At 41.8% G+C, this 19,883-nt stretch overlaps 1 protein-coding gene across 5 annotated transcripts in view; it reads right to left on the minus strand.

Moving 5' to 3' along the window:
- PDSS2 (decaprenyl diphosphate synthase subunit 2) overlaps positions 1–19,883 on the minus strand; it is a 288,051-nt gene that overhangs the window by 8,663 nt on the left and 259,505 nt on the right. Inside the window, exons 8-10 of one of the 5 annotated variants that reach the window (XR_002336490.2) lie at positions 16,715–16,819; positions 9,856–9,910; positions 3,937–4,994 (exon numbers count right to left, since the gene is read on the minus strand). Coding sequence is in view for 4 of the 5 variants with exons in the window: in XM_084976621.1 (XP_084832747.1) it covers positions 16,748–16,819 (72 nt within the window). In the remaining variant the exon portion in view is untranslated. Of the gene's footprint in view, positions 1–3,936; positions 4,995–9,855; positions 9,911–12,421; positions 16,820–19,883 lie in introns of those variants that run through there. The other 4 variants (XM_021065297.2, XM_084976621.1, XM_084976744.1 and 1 more) reach the window with 4 other exon arrangements.

Consider the following 19,883-nt stretch of genomic DNA (forward strand, 5'->3'; position numbering starts at 1 on the left):
GGCTGGTAGCTGTAGCTCTGATTTGACTCCTAGCCTGGGAACCTCCATATGCCACGCTGAAAAGCAAAAAAAAAAAAAAAAAAAAAAAAAGAATGTGCCTAATTTAATTTTACTGCTCCTTGGGGACTTGGCCCTTTGCATTCTTACTTCCATCCTTCCAGCCCTATTGCTGTCCTGCAGGCAGCAGGTGGTGATAAATGCTGTTGCACTTGCCGGCTGCAGTGCACAGGGCTTAAGAAGTTAGACTGGAGTTCCCGTCGTGGTGCAACGGAAACAAATCTGACTAGCAACCCTGAGGCCGGTTCAATCCCTGGCCTTGCTCAGTGTGTTAAGGATCCGGCGTTGCCATGAGCTGTGGTGTAGGTCACAGACTCCGCTCGGATCCCGCGTGGCTGTGGCTCTGGCGTAGGCTGGTGGCTGCAGCTATGATTAGACCCCTAGCTTGGGAACCTCCATATGCTGCAGGAGCGGCCCTAGAAAAGGCAAAATGCTGAAAAAAAAAAAAAAAAAAGAAGAAGAAGTTAGACTGACCTGCATTTGAATTCAGGCTCCCACACGTACTAAGTGTGAGATTTGGGAAGCTGCTTAAGCATTTAGCTTCCATTTCCTTTTGCATAGCGTGGGGCAGCCACACCCTATAGGGTGGTTATAAAAGAGGTTGGCAATGAGGTTTAGCACCATGGAGTGGCCGCCATAAGGTTAGCTCAATAAAGGATAACTGTTATTTTTATTGGTTATAAATGAGGTGAGCAAACTGTTGAAATAACTAGCCCAGGCACCTAACAGTCAGGGCTTTGAAAAACACATTTCTAGTTTAACAGCAAAAGCACAAAAGTTCACGTGATCAGCCAGAATGCTGTCCGGAAGACACCATTTTCAATTCCAACTCCGCTCAGAAAGAAAACAAGATAGCACCATCTAATTCTAAAACTTGTGATGGTCCCCAAACCACAATTCTCATGGCCATTTTCCTTACCTCTCTCACAAGGAAAGACAGTGAATCTTTTCTCCACGACAGGCCCTGCTGGTCTCTGTCTCTTGTGTACATTGGTGTCACCAGAGCCCTGAGCTAAACAGCCGAGCCAGCAAGAAAGTAAAGGTACTGCATGCAAATCTCAGTCCATGCATTCGAGTATATGATATATGACTTTGTTTTTTTTTTTTTTTTTTTTTTTTTTGCTTTTTAGGGCCGCACCCACAGCATATAGAGGTTTCCAGGCTAGGGGTCCAATCAGAGCTACAGCCGCCAGCCTACACCACAGCTATAGCAACGGTGGATCCATGCTGCATCTGTGACCTACACCACAGCTCATGGCAACGCTGGATCTTTAACCCACTGAGTGAGGCCGGGGATTGAACCCGCAACCTCATGGTTCCTAGTCAGGTTCATTTCCACTGCATCACGATGGGAACTTCTGAAATAACGACTTTTATCATCACTTTCTATCTTGAGCCCCATCCTTTTGGAGTCCCCCCCACCCCCACCAGAGACTTCCAGGGGCCTCTGCCCTCCAGGCATCTGCCACATGGGCTCTTGCTGAGCCATCCATCATTCTGCTCCCCATGCCCTGCAGGCAGTGGCTCTGCCATGCCCAACCAGGGACATGCTTATCTCTTTGCAAGGCTGCCTGGAACGGGTACGTGATGCAAATGCCACAGGGAGCGGGCGGGGAAGGTCGTGAGTGAAGCAATCGGTTTGCCTAGTAGACACAGAAGAGTTTCTTCAGCTCTACAAAGAAATGTGCTAGCTCTCCTGTTTCTTTCAACATAAGCCATCCTCAGTCTGGCTTTTGTTTCTGCATTTATGGAAAAATCTGGGGGAGAGGGAACTAGGCTCTATCGCCTGGAGAATTGCAAGTGCAAGTGTCAACGATGAGTGGCAACTCACCGCGGGCTTCAGTGAAGGGATGAGGCAGGACGGGAAGGGACTCTGGCAAACTAGAGCCCTCCTTCCTTATCTAAGGCCGGCAGCTTTGGTGCATAAAAGACTGAACACAGTGTGGCCAAGCCTGCCAATTATTCAAGAGAAGCCCCAACCCAGATTTTTAGGTGAAAATGTTTAGATTTGTAAGGCTGCATAACTGAAATTCATGGGCAAAGTCAGATGTAGCCCCCAGGCCTCTGGCTGTGGTCATAGCCCACAACTCCAGCTTCTCCGGGGAAGGCCAGCCTCCCAGCTGGCTCTAGAAAGCCCACAGGGCAGCAGCAGCTCTGTCTGTCGCCACCAGCCTGTCCACGATCCTCTCACTTCTGCCCATGGCGCAAATCTTCTCCCTGCTGGGGCTTAAGCTTTTCGAAGCAAAAGCTTCAGGGTGATTTCTGCTTTCCACTCTATCTCATCCCTTCACCAAGATAATAAACCCAGATGGGAATATCTGCTTGGAGACAGGGAAGGGAAAGAAGGAAATGCCAGGAGAAAATATATAATATTTCAAAGATATTACCTTGCCACACATACTTACTGCACATGTTTGATCTGAGGTTATCTATAAAACAATTCCAGAGTTTCTTTATGCTGTGGACTCTAGGGAAGGAAACACCAGGGACATCTTTTCGGAAGGAAATCCCAATTCAGCCAATTAATCAGAGATTCCATTTTTCACAGTAAAATATATGCATCTAGTACAGCATCTTCTTCTTCTTTTTTTTTCTTTCCTTTTCTAGGGCCGCTTCCCGCGGCATATGGAGGTTCCCAGGCTAGGGTTCTAATCAGAGCTGTAGCCGCCGGCCTACGTCAGAGCCACAGCCACTCAGGATCCGAGCCGCTTCTGCAACCTACACCACAGCTCACGGCAACGCCAGATCCTTAACCCACTGAGCAAGGCCAGGGATCAAACCCGAAACCTCATGGTTCCTAGTCAGATTGGTTAACCACTGTGCCACGATGGGAACTGCTAATACAGCATCTTCTTAATAATATAGTACTATGTAACATTTACCTTTATTAGTACAGTCCCTCGTTTTCTTGATTCTGCTGTGGGCAGTTTCAGGATTCCCTAATAAGGTTTTTGAAAAAATATGTAATACCTTGAAGGTTTACCCATTGAGTTAATAGTAAACACAGTACTAGTTATTATTGAGCCATCATTGGTTTAAAGGAATAATGTTATGGAGCCATTATTGGTTTAAAGGACTAAAGCAATATAACCCTTGTGCTCTGAGAAGATGACAAATTGGGGAGCAGAAAGTTCAGACTCAAATTGCCTTTGTTTCCTCCTTTTCTTTGTGGTGGGGAGAGATGCTGGTCCCACCGTGATACTGATTTGAGTGGTCAGGAACAGGGCAAGAATATCAGAAAATACACCAGATGGAAATCCTTCAAATAAATGAACTTCTTACCCTCCTGACCTATATAATCAGCATGGAGCAAGGAGGAATAATTGCCCTTTGGAACGTGAGCATCTGAATTTGAGGGAAAAGGTACCAGAGGACTCCAATAATCCCCACTATCTGCTTCTTCCCTCTGAATATTTCACAACTAGAAATTAGAGATGTTTTGGGTTACTGTCTTTCAATGATGTTAAAAACATTTTTAAAAAGGTAAGTGTTGGAGTTCCCACTGTGGTACAGTGGGTTAATGATTTGGCTTGTCTCTGTGGAGGAGCCGGTTCCATTCCCTGCCCGGTGTGGGTTAAGGATCTGGTGTGGCTGCAGCTGTGGTGAGGGTCACAGCTCTGGCTCGGATTTGATCCCTGGCCGGGAACTTCTATATGCCATGGGGGTGGCTGAAAAGGAAAAATAAATAAATAAGATAAAAAGGAAACTGTTAGTAATCAACAGAAATCAATGGCATATCTATGGTGGCAAGGAGAAACTTGTAAGTTTTGGGACAAACATGGTACTCGTGTGGTTCTCTAAGACTCAAACATTTGGTATTTCCTAAATTTTCCTTCTAGAGATACTAAAGTGTCTATAATAAAACACACTACACCCAAGTTGATACACAATGATTTAATAACCTTTAAATATTAAAAAATTAAGACACACAAAAGGTACAGATTCTGCAGCCATGCAAATGCTTTGGGAGATGCTTGATGCAATCCTAGCCTTCAGTAAAGTAAACTTTGTACTTGTGGAAACTGCATTTATTCAGCCTTGACATTAGGAAAGAAAGCAAATCATTTCAGTGCCAAAGGGATCTCTGGTCTAGGCTGGAGTAAGTGGATGTGTTTTCCCAATGCCTACATTCCCAGAGAATTTTTGCAGTGACAGAATTTGGCTCCTATCAGCTATAGAGAGAGGTGGAGGAGAGCATTTAGTGCCTAAATATAGGGCTGAGCACCCATGCTGTTGGCAGAGGAGGTGAGACCTCTTTGGAAGATGGCCTGACTGGTTTAATGTGACAAAAGCTTTCAAAATTAAACAAATATTTATTGAACACCTATGACTGCAAAGCTTTGAGTTCTTTAGGGAATTAAGAAACGGAGAAGCAAGGTCCCTGTCCTTACAGAGATGTCATTCTACCCCAGGAATCAATCTTGAACCCTGAAAACTGTGATATAAAGCAGATGGGCAGGATTAGAGGAGAGGCCTAGGGTGGGGCTGAGTGAGGAGCAGGGACAGATCAGGAAGCTTCTGTGGAGAAGGGGCTGTCCTAGGAGCCTACAGGATGGCTGAGTGGGATTGTGACCTGCAAAGGCTAGTGAAGGGCATTCTAAGTGGGGAAAACTGCAGGCGGCAGCTGAGGCAGGGAACTGCAGGTCAGATTTGGAAACCTTTACATGGCCTTTCCGAGTAAAACACAGAGAGTCTTGAAGCTAGAGAGTGGCCAGAAGGAACAGGTAAGATCAGAGCAGTAAGTGGTGGGCAGATGAAGGCCTTCACTGATCTGTGCCACAAATCTTCCAAAATCCGACACTCGACTTGATGTTTGACAATTTCATCAAAGACACAACTGACCTCAGGCAGCCTCAAAGCAAGAAGACCCTGATCCCCAAATGCTAGTCCTGCCCATCTCTCCGGTGCCTTTCTTTGACTCCTTTTCAGTGACCCAGCTGTAACGCAGAAGAAGGAGGGTGTCAGGATGGCTGAAGGGGACAGAGCTAAAGGAAGCCAATAGGTGACCACTGCCCCTCTGTAGTCTTGCATCTCCAGGCCGCTTCCAAGAAGCCCAGTGTGAGTGTTTAGGGGGAACAACTAGAAACACTGGAGCAGGGACACATTTACGCAAGGAAGGAAAAGCTTCCTGCCCCTGTAAAAATCAAGACATCTGGGAGTTCCCATCGTGGCGCAGCAGAAACAAATCCGACTAGGAACCGTGAGGTTGCGGGTTTGATCCCTGGCCTCGCTCAGTGGGTTGAGGATCTGGTGTTGCAGTGAGCTGTGGTGTAGGTCGCAGACGCAGCTCCAATCTGGCATTGCTATGGCTGTGGTGTAGGCCAGCAACAGCTCTGATTAGACCCCTAGCCTGGGAACCTCCATATGCCGCAGGTGCAGCCCTAAAAAGACAAAAAGACCAAACCAAACCAAACCAAACAAAAAAACAAGACATTTAACAAAGAAATAACCATACTAGGAATTTCTTGAGCCTGCTGGGCAACAAGAGATCATATACAAAAGGCAGTTATAAATTTAAAGTTTTCATGGCATTCATCTAATAGGGTTACTATTCTCTGAATGGAATTTTTATCAGTTCCTGGGCTGGGGGATCAAATCAGAGCTACAGCTGCTGGCCTACACCACAACTACATCAACGCCAGGTCCAAGTCAAGTCTGCAAGCTATGCCACAGCTCACAGCAACACTGGATCCTTAACCCACTGGGAGAGGCCAGGGATCGAACCTTTGTCCTCATAGATACTAGGTGGGTTCTTAACCTGCTGAGCCACAACAGGCACTCTGGAATTTTTCCTTTGCCTGACTTGCCTTTTTGCTTTTTGAATTTCAATTAGTTTCAACCTAATAAAGGCTTTTTATAGCCAACCAGAAATGCTTACAGTAATCAAAGGATCTATGTTTCTATGTTGTAAGCATTCAAGGGATTCTGGATAAAGCACAGTAAAACTCCATGATAATGCACTCATTAAAAATATTATTTTTTTCATTTTTTAAAGTTTTATTGAAAAGTATAATTTCAGCTATAATGCGGAATTGGCAACTGGCTCCCATGCCCTGCCTAGCCCCTCTTTGAGAACAGGGCTGGGTTAAAGGTCAAGAGTGGGGATTAAAGTTCTCTGCTAGGGTGGGGAAGGGGAGGCCAAGGTCATGAAGGTGAAGGACAGGCACAGAAACTTGTTTCAGAGAGGACGTAAAGGGTGAGTCTCTCGCCCTTAGTATCCTCCCAGCTGAATTTCTGAATCTGGCCAAGTCACTGGGACATCTCTGGAATCAGGGATGATATCCTGCTGTCTCTGGGCTCGGAATTGTCCTCAACGTTATTTTGGTTGGAGCCAACCACCACCACCAGGTGGCACCAAATCACAGTTGAGTTTGGCATGAATTTAGAAAAGGGCACCTAAACTCCCAGAATTCCTCACCAGTTGGCTCTATATTGGCCATTTTTTGTTAATCTTATAAAAAATCTCACATTTCCCATGACTGAATTCTTTGGCTCTCAATTACCAATAATTGAGTCAAGTATTCTTTTACTAAAGACCAAAAAAGATGAACTGAGACATTGCACTAATTGCTTTATAAGCGTTAGCTGGTTTAATCTTTGCAACAATCTAGGAGGAATAATATGAAACTACCATTTCTATTGGTAAAAAATTCTCGACTAATGACATTTTCACATAGTTTCATCTAACAGTTATTATTATACCATTCCTTGGGTGCTGAGCTTTATATATAATTCATAGCTTGAGCTTATTAATTGTACTATTCAAAATTTCAGTATGTGTATTTCATATCCGCTTGGCCTATCAATTTCTGAAAGATGTAGTCAAAATCTTTTAACAATGACTTGATTTACCCATTTCTCCCTGCAATTTTTTTTCAGTTGTTCCTTTGTATATTTTGAGGTTGTATTGTTAGGTGCATATATGTTTCTGCTGGTTATATCTTCTTGCTGTATTGTTCCTTTTATCAGCATATAATACTCTTATTCGTCCATTATATTTTTTGCCTTATATTTTATATTATCATATATTGATATTCTTTCCCTTTCCGCCCCCCCCTTTTTTTTTTATTTTTAGGGCTGTACTCACAGCATATGGAGGTTCCCAGGCTGGGGTTCAAATCAGAGCTACAGCTGCCGGCCTATGCCACAACCACAGCAAAATAAGATCTGAGCCATGTCTACGACCTACGCCACAGCTCATGGCAATACCAGATTCTTACCCACTGAGTGAGGCCAGGGATGGAACTTGAAACCTCATGCTTCCTAGTTGGATTTGCTTCCACTGCACCACAATAGGAACTCCTCTGTGTATTTTTAAGTTTCTCTTTTAGACAACTTATTATTGGATATTGCTTTTTAATTGAACCTGAGATTTTGGTTTTTTATTTGGTCAATTTAATTTATATTTATTATAATTCATTCTAATATAAATACTAATTTCTGTCATTTTAGTCTATATTTTTTATTTACTATACATTTTATACTTCTTTCCCCTTTTCTGCTCTTTTTTTTCTGTCATTTTAGTCTATATTTTTTATTTACTATACATTTTAGTCTATATTTTTTATTTTAGTCTATATTTTTTATTTACTATACATTTTATACTTCTTTTCCCTTTTCTGCTCTTTTTAGTCTATATTTCTGTCATTTTAGTCTATATTTTTTATTTACTATACATTTTATACTTCTTTTCCCTTTTCTGCTCTTTTTTTCTTTTAAATTGAGGTACAAATACATATAACATTAGTTTCAGGAGTTCCTTTTGTGGCTCAGTGGGTTAAGAATGTGACTAGTATCCATGAGGATGTGGTTTTGATCCCTGGACTTGCTCAGTGTGTTAAAGATCCAGCGTTGCAGTGGGCCGTGGTGTAGGTTGCAGATGTGGCTTGTATCTGGTGTTGCTGTTGCTGGGAATTTCCATATGCTGCTGCTGCGGCCCTGAAAAGAAAAAACAAATAAAACATTAATTTCAGGTGTGCAGTGTAATGATTAGATATTTGTATTTACTGAGAGATGATTACCACTGTCCATCACCATACATAGTTACAAAGCTTTTTTCGCCTTCTGGTGAGAATTTTTAGGATTTATTCTCTTAGCTTTCAAATATGCAACACAGTGTTATTAATTACAGGTTACTGTGCTATACATTCCATCCGAATGATTCACTTTTTTGGTCACCCAGTGACATATGGAGATCCCAGGCCAGGGATCAGATCCGAACTGCAGTTGTGACCTATGCTACAGCTGTAGCAATACTGCATCCTTAACCCACAGGGCTGGGTTGGCAATCGAACCTGTGTCCTGGCACACCAGAGATGCAGCAGGAAATCCTGACTTATTTTATAACCAAAGGTTTGTTCCTTTTGACTACCTTCACCCATTCCCCTCCTGCCCCTATTCCCTGTTGTTGGTAGCCACCAATCCATTCTCTGAATCTATGAATTCAGTTTATTTTTAGATTCCACATGTAAGTGAGATCATTTGGTGTTTGTCTTTCTCCCCTTTCTGCTTTCATTTGGATAGGTGGATAGGGGTTTTTTGTTTGCTTTTTTTTTTTTTTTTTTTTTTTTTTTTTTTGCTGGCTTAATTGGTGAGCATTCCAGTTTGAATGGAATCTGTCTTACTTCAAAGCTTTTGTCTGTTGCACCACATCAAGAACTAGATGTCAGTGGAACCTTAGAAATTTGTCATATACCCACTGAATCTAAAGCTGGTGTGTGTGAAAATTACTTGAAAACTTATGAGAAACATTGATTCCTGGGCCTCCTCTTTAGAGATTCTGGCTTAGTAGGTCTGGGTAAAGTCCCGATTCTACCTTAAGGACAATTTTGATGCAGGTAGCTCACAGACCACATTGTAGGAATGCTGTTCCCATTCAACCCCAGAGCTTTCCAAATGGTAAGTTTTACACTTGTCTTTGACCTTTTAAATATTGCTTTTTAAAGACACACCCCCTGGGTGGGCTCTATCATCTCCTTTCTAGACCTTTTCTCACCTTACATTGTCCTATATAAAATAATTCTCTAGATCTACTTTATTTTTTTGGCCAGGTTCACAGCATGTGAAAGTTCCCAGGCCAGGGAATGAACCTGTGCCACAGCAGTGACCAGAGCCACTGCAGCGACAACAGACCTTTAACCTGTTGCACCACAAGGGAATTCCTAGACCTACTTTATGTATTTTATTTTATTTTTTTTAGGGCCACACCTGTGGCACATGGAGGTTCCCAGGCTAAGGGTCTAATCGGAGCTGTAGCCGCCGGCCTACACCACAGCCACAGCCACGCAGGATCCGAGCCACATCTGCAACCTACACCACAGTTCACGGCAACGCCAGATCCTTAACCCACTGAGCAAGGCCAGGGATGGAACCCGCAACCTCATGGTTCCTAGTCGGATTCGCTAACCACTGAACCACGATGGGAACTCCAAAAACATATTTTCTTTACCAGCATTTATGGAAGGTCAACCTCTGCAATAGTTGCAGTGATAAGTACTTTGGGGTACTCAGCAGCCACTTTACTAGTAAGCGTGACCATCTCCATTTCTACAAAAAAGCAAGACAAAACTTGGGGAATATGCCTAGTATCAACATTCAATGGAGAAGCTAGTATCTGAACCCAGATCTGCCTATTCAATTTGTTATATTCCACGGCCTTCAAAGAGACGCTGATCCTAAGAAGCGCGTGGTATAGCGGGGAAAGACACACATGATCTCTGGGCATCTTTGGGTCCAAGACTGTGGCTTTGCACATAGTAACAGTTAATAAATGCCAGTTAAAAGAAAATATGAATTTACCTTGGTTTCTTACTTCTTTCTCTATTCATGGTTGCCAAGTCAGGGGAATCACAACCTGGTAAAACAAAGACAAAGCAAAGAGGACTGCTTGGAAAAACGCAAATTTGGACACAAAACAGAAAGAAGAGCCTATGTCACACAGTGAGTTTCCTCTCAATAGCCACTCTAACAGGTCATCAAAGTCCCACTATGTGAAAATGTCAATTATAAGTTAGGGCTACTTTCATTTTGGATTCTTTATTTTTCTAATTAATTCGGTAAAAGTCTTTAAGCAATACAAAAATGTAATATGAGTACTATTTTCTCCTTTCAAGACTCAGTTTTATAAGGCTGATATTGAACATAACAGACCAAGCAACTACATGTAATTGTAGAAATTATTGCTGGGAATTTGCATATGAAACACACACCTTTTACTGCCTCTAGTTGGCATTGTTAACTAGGTTATAAATAGTACAGCTGACACACAGCAAACAGAAAGCGCTTTTTGATGGGCACATGCTATGAATGGAGGAAGTGTTAGCACACAATGGTTAAGCAGGAAAGCCTTCATTAGAACTAGTCAAGGGGGAAAGCGATTTATTTCCTAATCATAGCCTTGCTTAAGAATCCAATCATATAGAAAGACTTATGGTAAAGCTTTCTAAAAACAGATATTTATGCTACTATTTGGGTAAACAAGTAATACATCTAGCCTATAAACATATTTGAAGAGGGTTGATGGGTACTTTGAAGAAAATTGAACTGTTCCCTTTGGATTAAAGAATCTGTTGGTGGAGTTCCCATCGTGGCGCAGCAGAAACGAATTCGACTAGGAACCATGTGGTTGTGGGTTTGATCCCTGGCCTTACTCAGTGGGTTAAGGATCTGGCATTGGCGTGAGCTGTGGTGTAGGTTGCAGACTCGGCTTAGATCTGGTGTTGCTCTGGCTGGGATGTAGGCCAGCAGCTGCAGCTCTGATTTGACCCCTGGCCTGGGAAATTCCATATACCTTGCATGAGGCCCTAAAAAGATGAAATGAACAAACAATTATTGGAAAAACCCTAACTGCTGAGAAAGAATAAAAAGATGCCAGTTATTGTGACTATACGACCATAGAAAGTCTACTTAATATGGCTGTATTTTTGCTGGTGTTTTATATTGCTTGAGGGCAAAAATTCAATCACTGTTACTGTACAGGCTGTTTCAATCATTACAAGGTGTAGGTACAAAGATGGGAGATAATTTTTGCAAATGACAAAACATTTGCAGACATTGTTATATTTTAATGGTCTATAATAATTTGGTTTTCAAAGGTTTGGGGTTTTTTGTTTTGTTTTGTTACGGCTGTAAAACAAAGAATTTTAATGCTGGACTACTCATCCAGATGACGGGAGGTGAGGGGGCTAGGGACAAATTTCTCTTCCTACACATTCGTTTTTAGGCATTTATATTTGCCTGAGTGCCTTGGTACCATGGTGACAGCCAGCAACAGCTAGATACAAATTAAGGTAATCTGTCATGCTAGCCTCTGATCATAAAAAGTTGGTAGGTGGGACACTGGGAAGAAAAATATAGATATTTGGATGTTTAATCAAAGACTTGCTCTGTTATGTACCCTTGTCTATCTCTTCATCTTCTCTCTTTCTGAATCTCTTTATAAAGAGATGAGAATCTAAAAAAAAATAATAAAAAATTTAAAAAATCTCAAACAAATCCCAGTATTTAAATTGATAAGACAAAAGAAAATTTAAACTTCCTTAACCAGGAAACAAAACAACACACTTTAATCTTTCTTAAATAGTATCTAATGATGACAATGGTTCATGGAAAATGTTTTGCAAAGACATTTCTAAAGAGTTTTCTCATACTAATGGACTTTTGATTTCTGCTCATGGCTATCAGAACAGAGTTACATAAAATATAAATACCCATGGGAGTTCCCATCGTAGCTCAGCGGAAATGAATCCGACTAGGAACCATGAGGTTTCGGGTTTGATACCTGGCCTTGATCAATTGGTTAAGGATATGGCATTGCCGTGAGCTGTGGTGTAGGTTGCAGATGAGGCTTGGATCCTGCTTTACTGTGGCTGTGGTGTAGGCTGGCAGCTGTAGCTCTGATTGGATTCCTAGCCTGGGAACCGCCATATGCTGTGGTGAGGCCCTAAAAAGATAAGACAAAAAGACCACCCCCCCCAAAACCAAAAAACCCCCAAAACAACAACCCTATGGGACCAGCAGACTTGGATGACATGATGGATACTGTCATTCTTTTTTTCCCAGGCTAGGGGTTGAACTGGAGCTATAGCTGCCGGCCTAAGGTATAGCCACAGCAACGCCAGATCCAAGCCGAATCTACGACCTACACTACAGCTCACAGCAACGCTGGATCCTTAACCCATTGAGTGAGGCCAGGGATCAACCTGTGTCCTCATGGATACTAGTCAGTTTCATTTCTGCTGAGCCACGATGGGAACTCCGGATACTGTCATTCTTAAAGTCAACATATGTGATATCTTTCATTATGTTTATTATGATAATTTATATGTGAAACAGAGAAAATAAAATAATCTGAAAGGAAGAAAGCTATGGCTATGAGTTTTATTTCAAATACTCTGAAATGATAAAATATAGGCTAAAGCAAATAGATGGAGATGCAAACAGATTTCAACTTAGGTGCTGGCTCTGACACAATAATAATGGCTGCCTGGAGCACTGTGTTGAGGATTCTGAGGTTCTGTAGAAAAAGGGCTGTGAATGATGAGTGAATGCCTATTAGAACTGACAAGGAGATTAGAGGGTAAAAGACTTAAGTGGAATGTAGGGGGTGGAAGGGAAGGAAGGTTAGCCCAAAGCACCCAAATACAGACTCTTACATTTTATATTATAATAGAAGCAAATCTTACATTTAATTCCATGATATATATATATCATGGGAGTCTCTGTACCCCATTTAATGATGTCAACACCTAGAAAAGCAATAGAACTAAAATGGTTTATAGCAGCACTATTTACAATAGCCAAGACATGGAAACAACCTAGATGTCCATTGACAGACGAATGGATTAAGAAGATGTGGTGTGTATATATACAATGGAATACTACTTAGCCATAAAAAGGAATGAAATAATGTCATTTGCAGCAACATGGATGCAACTAGAGATTTTCATACTAAGTGAAGTACGTCAGAAAGAGAAACATAAATACCATATGACATTACATGTAAGTCGTATTTTAGATTCCACATATAAGAGTTGGCAAGGACATGAAGAAACTGGAGGCTACATGTGTTGGAGATATAAAATGATACAGCTACTTTCAAAAACAGTTTGGCAATTTCTACAAAGGTAAACATAAATTTATCATAAACTTTACTCCTGAGGATGTACTCCAGAGAAATGAAAAGTTATTTCCACACAATGACTTGTACATCAATATTCACAACAGCATTATTCATAACGAACAGCAGAAACAACCCAAATACCAATCAACTGGTAAATGGATAAACACATGTATCTGTACAATGGAATATTATTTAGCAATAAAAAGAAATAAATAATGATTAATTTTACAGTATAGATAAATCTCAGAAACATTATGCTAAATAATAAAAACCAGATGCAAAAGACTAAGTATTGTACAAATCCATTTATATAAAATGTCCAGAGAAGGCAAATTTATAGAGACAGAGAGTAAGTTAGGGGCTGCCTAGGATTGAGGATGGGAGTAGGGGTTGACTGCAAATTGACACAAGGGATCTTTAAAACTGAATTGTGAGAGTCCCCTGGTGGCTCGGCAGGTTAAGGATCTGGCACTGCTCTGCTGTGGCTCAGGTTACTGCTGTGGTGTGGGTCTGATCCCAGTCTGAGGAACTTCCACATGCCATGGGCAGAGCCCAAAGCCCAAAACCAAGCCAAAACAAACAAAAACACCCACTGAATTGTGCTGATGTTTGAACAAGTTAGTAAACTTACTAAAATTAACTGAATTGCATACTTAAACTAGGCGAATTTTATGGTATGTTAGTTATACTTCCACAAAGCTACTTTTAAAAATAGACTTAAGGCAATTCTAAATCTTCAAAAAAAAGAAGGATAAAAGGAAAGAGAAGCATGGTACAGAACTGCATAAACAGGCAGCAATTAGGAAGCTCACAATTAACTGATCATATTCCATGTACACAAGTAAGTTTAAGTTACTGTGCAATTCGTGATATAAGGGAGAGGGGCGGGGAGGGGGACTTCACTGAAATGTAAGAAATGAGAAGTAATACAAATAGTAAAGTTAATGATGAATAATTCAAGGAAGGAAAAGTTGCAAGAGCAGCTTAATTCTTTGAGGATGATGCTCTTTTCTTATTCATTTGAAGGTTTAAAAGAAAGATTCAGGAGTTCCCACTGTGGTGCAGTGGAAACAAATCTGACTAGGAACCATGATGTGGCGAGTTCAATCCCTGGCCTCAATCAGTTGGTTAAGGATCCTGCATTGCCGTGAGCTGTGGTGTAGGTCGCAGATTCGGCTCAGATCTGGCCTTGCTGTGGCTGTGGTGTAGGCTGGCAACTGTAGTTCCCATTAGACCCTAGCTTGGGAACCTCCATATGCCATGGGTGTGGCCCCAAAAGTAAGAAACAAACAAACAAACAAACAAATTAAGACAAAAACAAAATACATTAAGCTCATACTGTTATAGCAGGAACAATCTGAGTCAAAGTCACTTCGTTTCCCTTCGAACAAACCCTGGAGGTATCCTTCTCCTAAGTCTTTGAAGAAGCAAAGATGGCTTTTCGAGTTTTAGCAAATAGTTTCTCCATGGTCTTGGCCAAGAGTAGAACCTATGACAATTGCCTGAGGGCCTTTCCTGTCCTAGGAGATGGCGAACCTCAGTGGGAAGGAGGAAGCCATCCCATTGAAGTGTGGCTGGCTCGGAACTTGCAGCGAAGCAAGAGGAAAAGACGTAGATGTGCATCCATCTTCAGCATCATCCTGCAGGAATGGAACCACTAACCAAAGATTAATCATTCAGGTTGAAGAGTTTTAAGGGAATTTATTCCAAAGCTTTAAACTGCTGCTGTGGAGAACTTGCAGGTGCACTATCCAAGACAAAGACTTTCTTTTGCACAAACCATAAAAAAAAAAAAAAGACAACCTACAAAATGGTTTTATCTCCAAAATATACAAACAACTCACACAACTCAACAACAAAAAACAAGCAACCCAATTGAAAAATGGGCAGAAGACCTAAATTGACATAAGAAGACACATGGATGGCCAGCAGGCACATGAAGATGGTCAACATCGCTAATATTTGAGAAATGCAAATCAAAACTACAATGAAACTACAAAACTACTACAAATGCAAATCAAACCACCTCACTCTGGTCAGGACAGCCATCATTAATAAGTCTACAAATAGCAAATGCTGGAGAGGGTATGGAGAAAAAGGGAACCCTCTTACACTGTTGGTGGGAATGGAAATTAATACAACTGCTATGGAAAACAGTATGGAGGTACCTCAGAAAACTAAAAATAGAACTACCATATGACCCAGCAATCTCACCTGAGTATATATATACATATATCCACACAAAACTATAATTAAAAAAGATACATGCACCCCTATGTTCCCAGCAGCACTATTCCCAAAAGTCAACACATGGAAATAACATAAATGTCTATTGACAGAAAGATGGATTAGAAGACGTAGTACATATATACAACGGAATACTACTTAGCCATAAAACAGAACTAAAGAACGCCATTTGCAGTGAAATGAACTATGTCAGACAGAGATAGATACCATATGATATCATTTATATATGTTATCTAAAATACGGCACAAATGAGCCTATCTACAAAACAGAAACAGACTCACAAACATGGAGAACAGACTTGTGGTTGCCAAGAGGGAAAGGAGAGGGAGTGGGATGGACTTGGAGTCTGGGGTTAGTAGATGAAAACTCTTACATTTAGAATGAATAAAGAGTAAGTTCCTACTGTATATCAAGGGGACTATATCCAATCTCCTGGGATAGACCATGATGGAAAATAATTTAAAGAAAAGAACGTATATATATATATATATGTATGACTGGGTCACTTTGCTGTATAGCAGAAATTGGCACATTATAAATCAACTATACTTTAGTTCCAAAAAAACCAAACATTTTCTTAGTAGCAGATTGAGCGATTGATTTATAAAATATTTACCATATACCCACGTATACTGGAGACACCAATCAGGAAGAGAAATTCAAGACGTCTTGTTCAGAATTTAAAATACTTCTTAATAGTGGTTATGAAGACTGCAGCACCATGGAAAAATGCTTAGGAGGCATTATGTGGGAATAGCAGGGCCCAAAGTTCAATGGCATACTATAATTACAACCATGCAAAAAAAGATACACATGGCAGAAAAGGTTGGAAGAAATACAAATGTAACAGTGATACTGATTGTTATTAGCACATTGAGATTAAGAATAACTGATTTATTTTTCTATTTTCCAAAATTTCTTTCAAGTGTTCATTTACTTAAATGCATGAAAAAGTGAAAATTCAGAGTTTCCATCATGGCTCAGTGGAAACAAATCTGACTAGGAACCATGAGGTTACAGGTTTGATCCCTGGCCTCCGTCAGTGGATTAAGGATCCAGTAGTGCCGTGAGCTGTGGTATAGGTCGCAGACGCGGCTCGGATCTGGCATTGCTGCGGCTGTAGTGTAGGCGGGCGACTGCAGCTCTAATTAGACCCCTAGCCTGGGAATCTCCACATGCAGAGGATATGGCCCTAAGAAGACAAAAAAAAAAAAAAAAAAAAAAAAAGAAAAAAGAAAAAAGAAAAAAGAAAGAAAATTCCCCAAGAGTCAAGGAAGTGGGGAGCCTACTTGTTTTGCTCATAGGACATGCGGTGATGGACACTAGGTCTTAGAAGTGAACAGATTGCACTGAGAGAAAGCTGATGTAATTTTCCATGAAGACGGAATCAGCATCTATAAAAAGAAAGAAAAAGAACGAAAGCCTGAGAAACTTTCTCTTTCTATATATATCAAGGAAGAGCATTCTTTCACCAGTAGAAACCTAAAACCCAGCACTTCTGCACTCGAAGGGCAGGTGGGGGAGCTAGAGGGAGAGGCGGATTTCCCCGTCGGTTCTGGTCCCTCTGGATTCTCCCCAGGTGACCTTCTTTTTCAGAAGTATGTTATCTCCTTAATGGAAAGGCAGGACCTATTCTGAAAGAATAAAACAGTTAATTTGAGAAGGGATTAGGAGTGAAGGAAGGAACCGGAGAAAGAAGTAAATGATTATCTTGTTAGATTGCTTTGTGTTTTTAAAAGAAAGTGCAAATAACTTTGTTATTACGAAAAGGTGATTAACAACAGAAACTATTAATAATAATGGAATGACAATTGTGTCCTCACACTTAAATACATTAAAAAATCACCCCAACCCATCTCTGCCTTTTTGAGTTTCAGCAAAGGTGTGGCATGCCTTCTCCAGATTGAGAGGCAGTCCTTACAGATACTAAAGATAGAATTCCTGGAGCTTCATCAGAAAGGTGAGATCTTAACAGCAGGATTTCAAAGTGGGAAGACAAATGAAGGGGCAGGAAAGAATCTTCCTGAAACTAAGAACTCTAGGAAGGGACTCCTTATCAGTAATGAACCTGCTGATTAGAGTCTTAAAAAAGAGAGAAAGAAAAAGCAGTACCTTTAGCAGCAATTTTGTTGATTAAACACAATTCCCCCACACCTGCTTGCCCACAGAGATCCATGTTACAGCAACTTGTCAGGTTTCAAAAGACCATCACAAATCATTCACTCAGGTGACAGATTATTCAGATTACTTTCTGGTCACCTGAGTTCATTGCGCTGTGGTTACTAGCCCTTAAAAAAAGGCTACATCTTTTTGGGAGCATTTTGCATTAATGTATATGTCTTGTACCCCAAGTTTAAGGTGTCACCTGCATTCTGGGCCACAGCAATAATATTGGCATAGGTAAGAGAAAGTCTCAAACATTATAGAATGAGACCCAGACCAGGCAAACAATCACTGATAATTTATTTTTAGGTGACTAGGTAACCACATTTTATGAACAAGAAAACATGAACAGGATTTAGTGTTATCATCAAATAAAACTTACAACAAAGCTTAACGATAGTCATTAAGTAACTAATAGTACATGGCAAATAACCCACTATCTAATCAATCAATACCTAATTGGCATTGCTTTTTAGTAACAGTTATTCTTCTTCTTTTTTTTCTTTTCCCTTTTTAGGGCTGCACCTGTGGCACATGGAAGTTCCCAGGGTGGAGGTCAGATCAGAGCTGTAGCTGCCAGCCTACACCACAGCCACGTGACACGGGATCCTTAACCCACTGAGCGAGGCCAGGGATTGAACCTGCATCCTCATGGATACTAGCTGGGTTCTTAACCCACTGAACCACAGCAGGAACTCCCAATAAGTTATTCTAAGTTGGGGAATTTAACAGAAGATGACTTGGAGTTCCCGTCGTGGCTCAGTGGTTAACAAATCCAACTAGGAACCATGAGGTTGCGGGTTCGATCCCTGGTCTTCCTCAGTGGGTTAAGGATCCAGTGTTGCCATGAGCTGTGGTGTAGGTCACAGACATGGCTCAGATCTGGCATCGCTGTGGCTCTGGTGTAGGTCAGCGGCTATAGCTTCGATTAGACCCCTAGCCTGGAACCTCCATATGCCGTGAGTGTGGCCCTAGGAAAAAAGACAACAACAACAACAAAAATAAAAGAAGATGACTTAATGGGGAAAGAAACTGCTCTGTAGTTTCTGGGGGAATATAAATGTTTAGAAAAGAATGTCTGATGGGGTAAGACTAAGAGGAAGGGTAGTTGGAGAAGAGGGGAAGAGTAACAACAGGCTCTGAGGGCTGGGGGGGAAAGCTGCAATGAACACCAAGAGATGCTGCAGGCAAGTCTGCATGCAGGGTACGTATGGCCGGCCCATTCCACGGTGAGGCTGTCATCTGGGAACGTAAAGAAGGCATCTCGGTGGAGCCGAGCAGGGAGACCTGAGACATCTGTGGACAAGCATTCTTTGTCTAAAGTGCTGGTGCTGGTCTAGATGGTGGGGACCTGGCAGTGAGTGACCAATTCATTGCAGAGGCTAAGGGGTTGGTAGCCCCTAAGGACATGTGCTGCTCATGATGGGAGGAAAAAAAGTGGAGGTGGAAGTATGAACAGGGGAAGTGATGCGTTTCATTTTGGGGAGAATTAAGCACATTCATAGCCAGCAGAGGAGATGCAAGACTAGAGAATAGGGACATGAAGGAGACTGAAGGCTGGATGCTCAAGATTGGGAGCAGAGTCTTGTTTGGAAAGAGAAGCAAAGGAAGAAAGAGGCACTCTGTGGAAAGACTTTAAAGGGGTGGAGTGGGGTGGAGTGTGAGGGCAAGCCAGCCAGCCAGAGGTGTTCCCCTCTGCTGGCTTCTGCATCGATAAACAGGGGATAAGTCTTCACCCAGAGAGTGGTTGTGGGATTTGAACAAGTCAGTGTTATTAAGGCCCATAGCAGAATGCCTGGCACACACCTGGGGGCCTCAGTAAAGCAGGTTTTATCACACTTGAAGACAAGACGCATAGGGAGGAAGGCAGGTGCAGGTGGGCTCCGGGCCTGAAGTGAGAGAGCTTTGGAGGTGTGGGGGGGAGCAGGACAATGGCTAATGAATGCATGCTTCCCTCTAGCAAGAATCTAGGGATGGGGGTGATGCAGTGGGGGTGAAGGAGGAGACACTCTGAGATCACTAGCTCTGCCTTGTCAAGACCTTCCCTGGCAGCACCCAGGCAGTAGGCTGAAAAGTGTATTTAGGCAGGTCTTACTGCCCCAACTTTCTTCTTAGAGACTGGGGCTTAATATGAATTAATAAACAAATATCCCTTAAGAAGGGGCATGGAGAAGACTCCATTTAATAGCCTTACACTTTAGAGTGAACTAGCCAATGTATTAGGTTTAACAAAAGCAGAGCTTTCACTCAGCAGTGAGGGTGGGCACTGGGAGGCGAAGGGAAGGCAAATGAGAG

Source organism: Sus scrofa, chromosome 1 (genome assembly GCF_054392235.1).
Source record: "Sus scrofa isolate SSC_HxYL_T2T_F1_AM1 chromosome 1, Sscrofa_HxYL_maternal_Yorkshire_Landrace_v2.0, whole genome shotgun sequence".
In the NCBI taxonomy this organism is placed as follows: Eukaryota; Metazoa; Chordata; class Mammalia; order Artiodactyla; family Suidae; genus Sus; species Sus scrofa.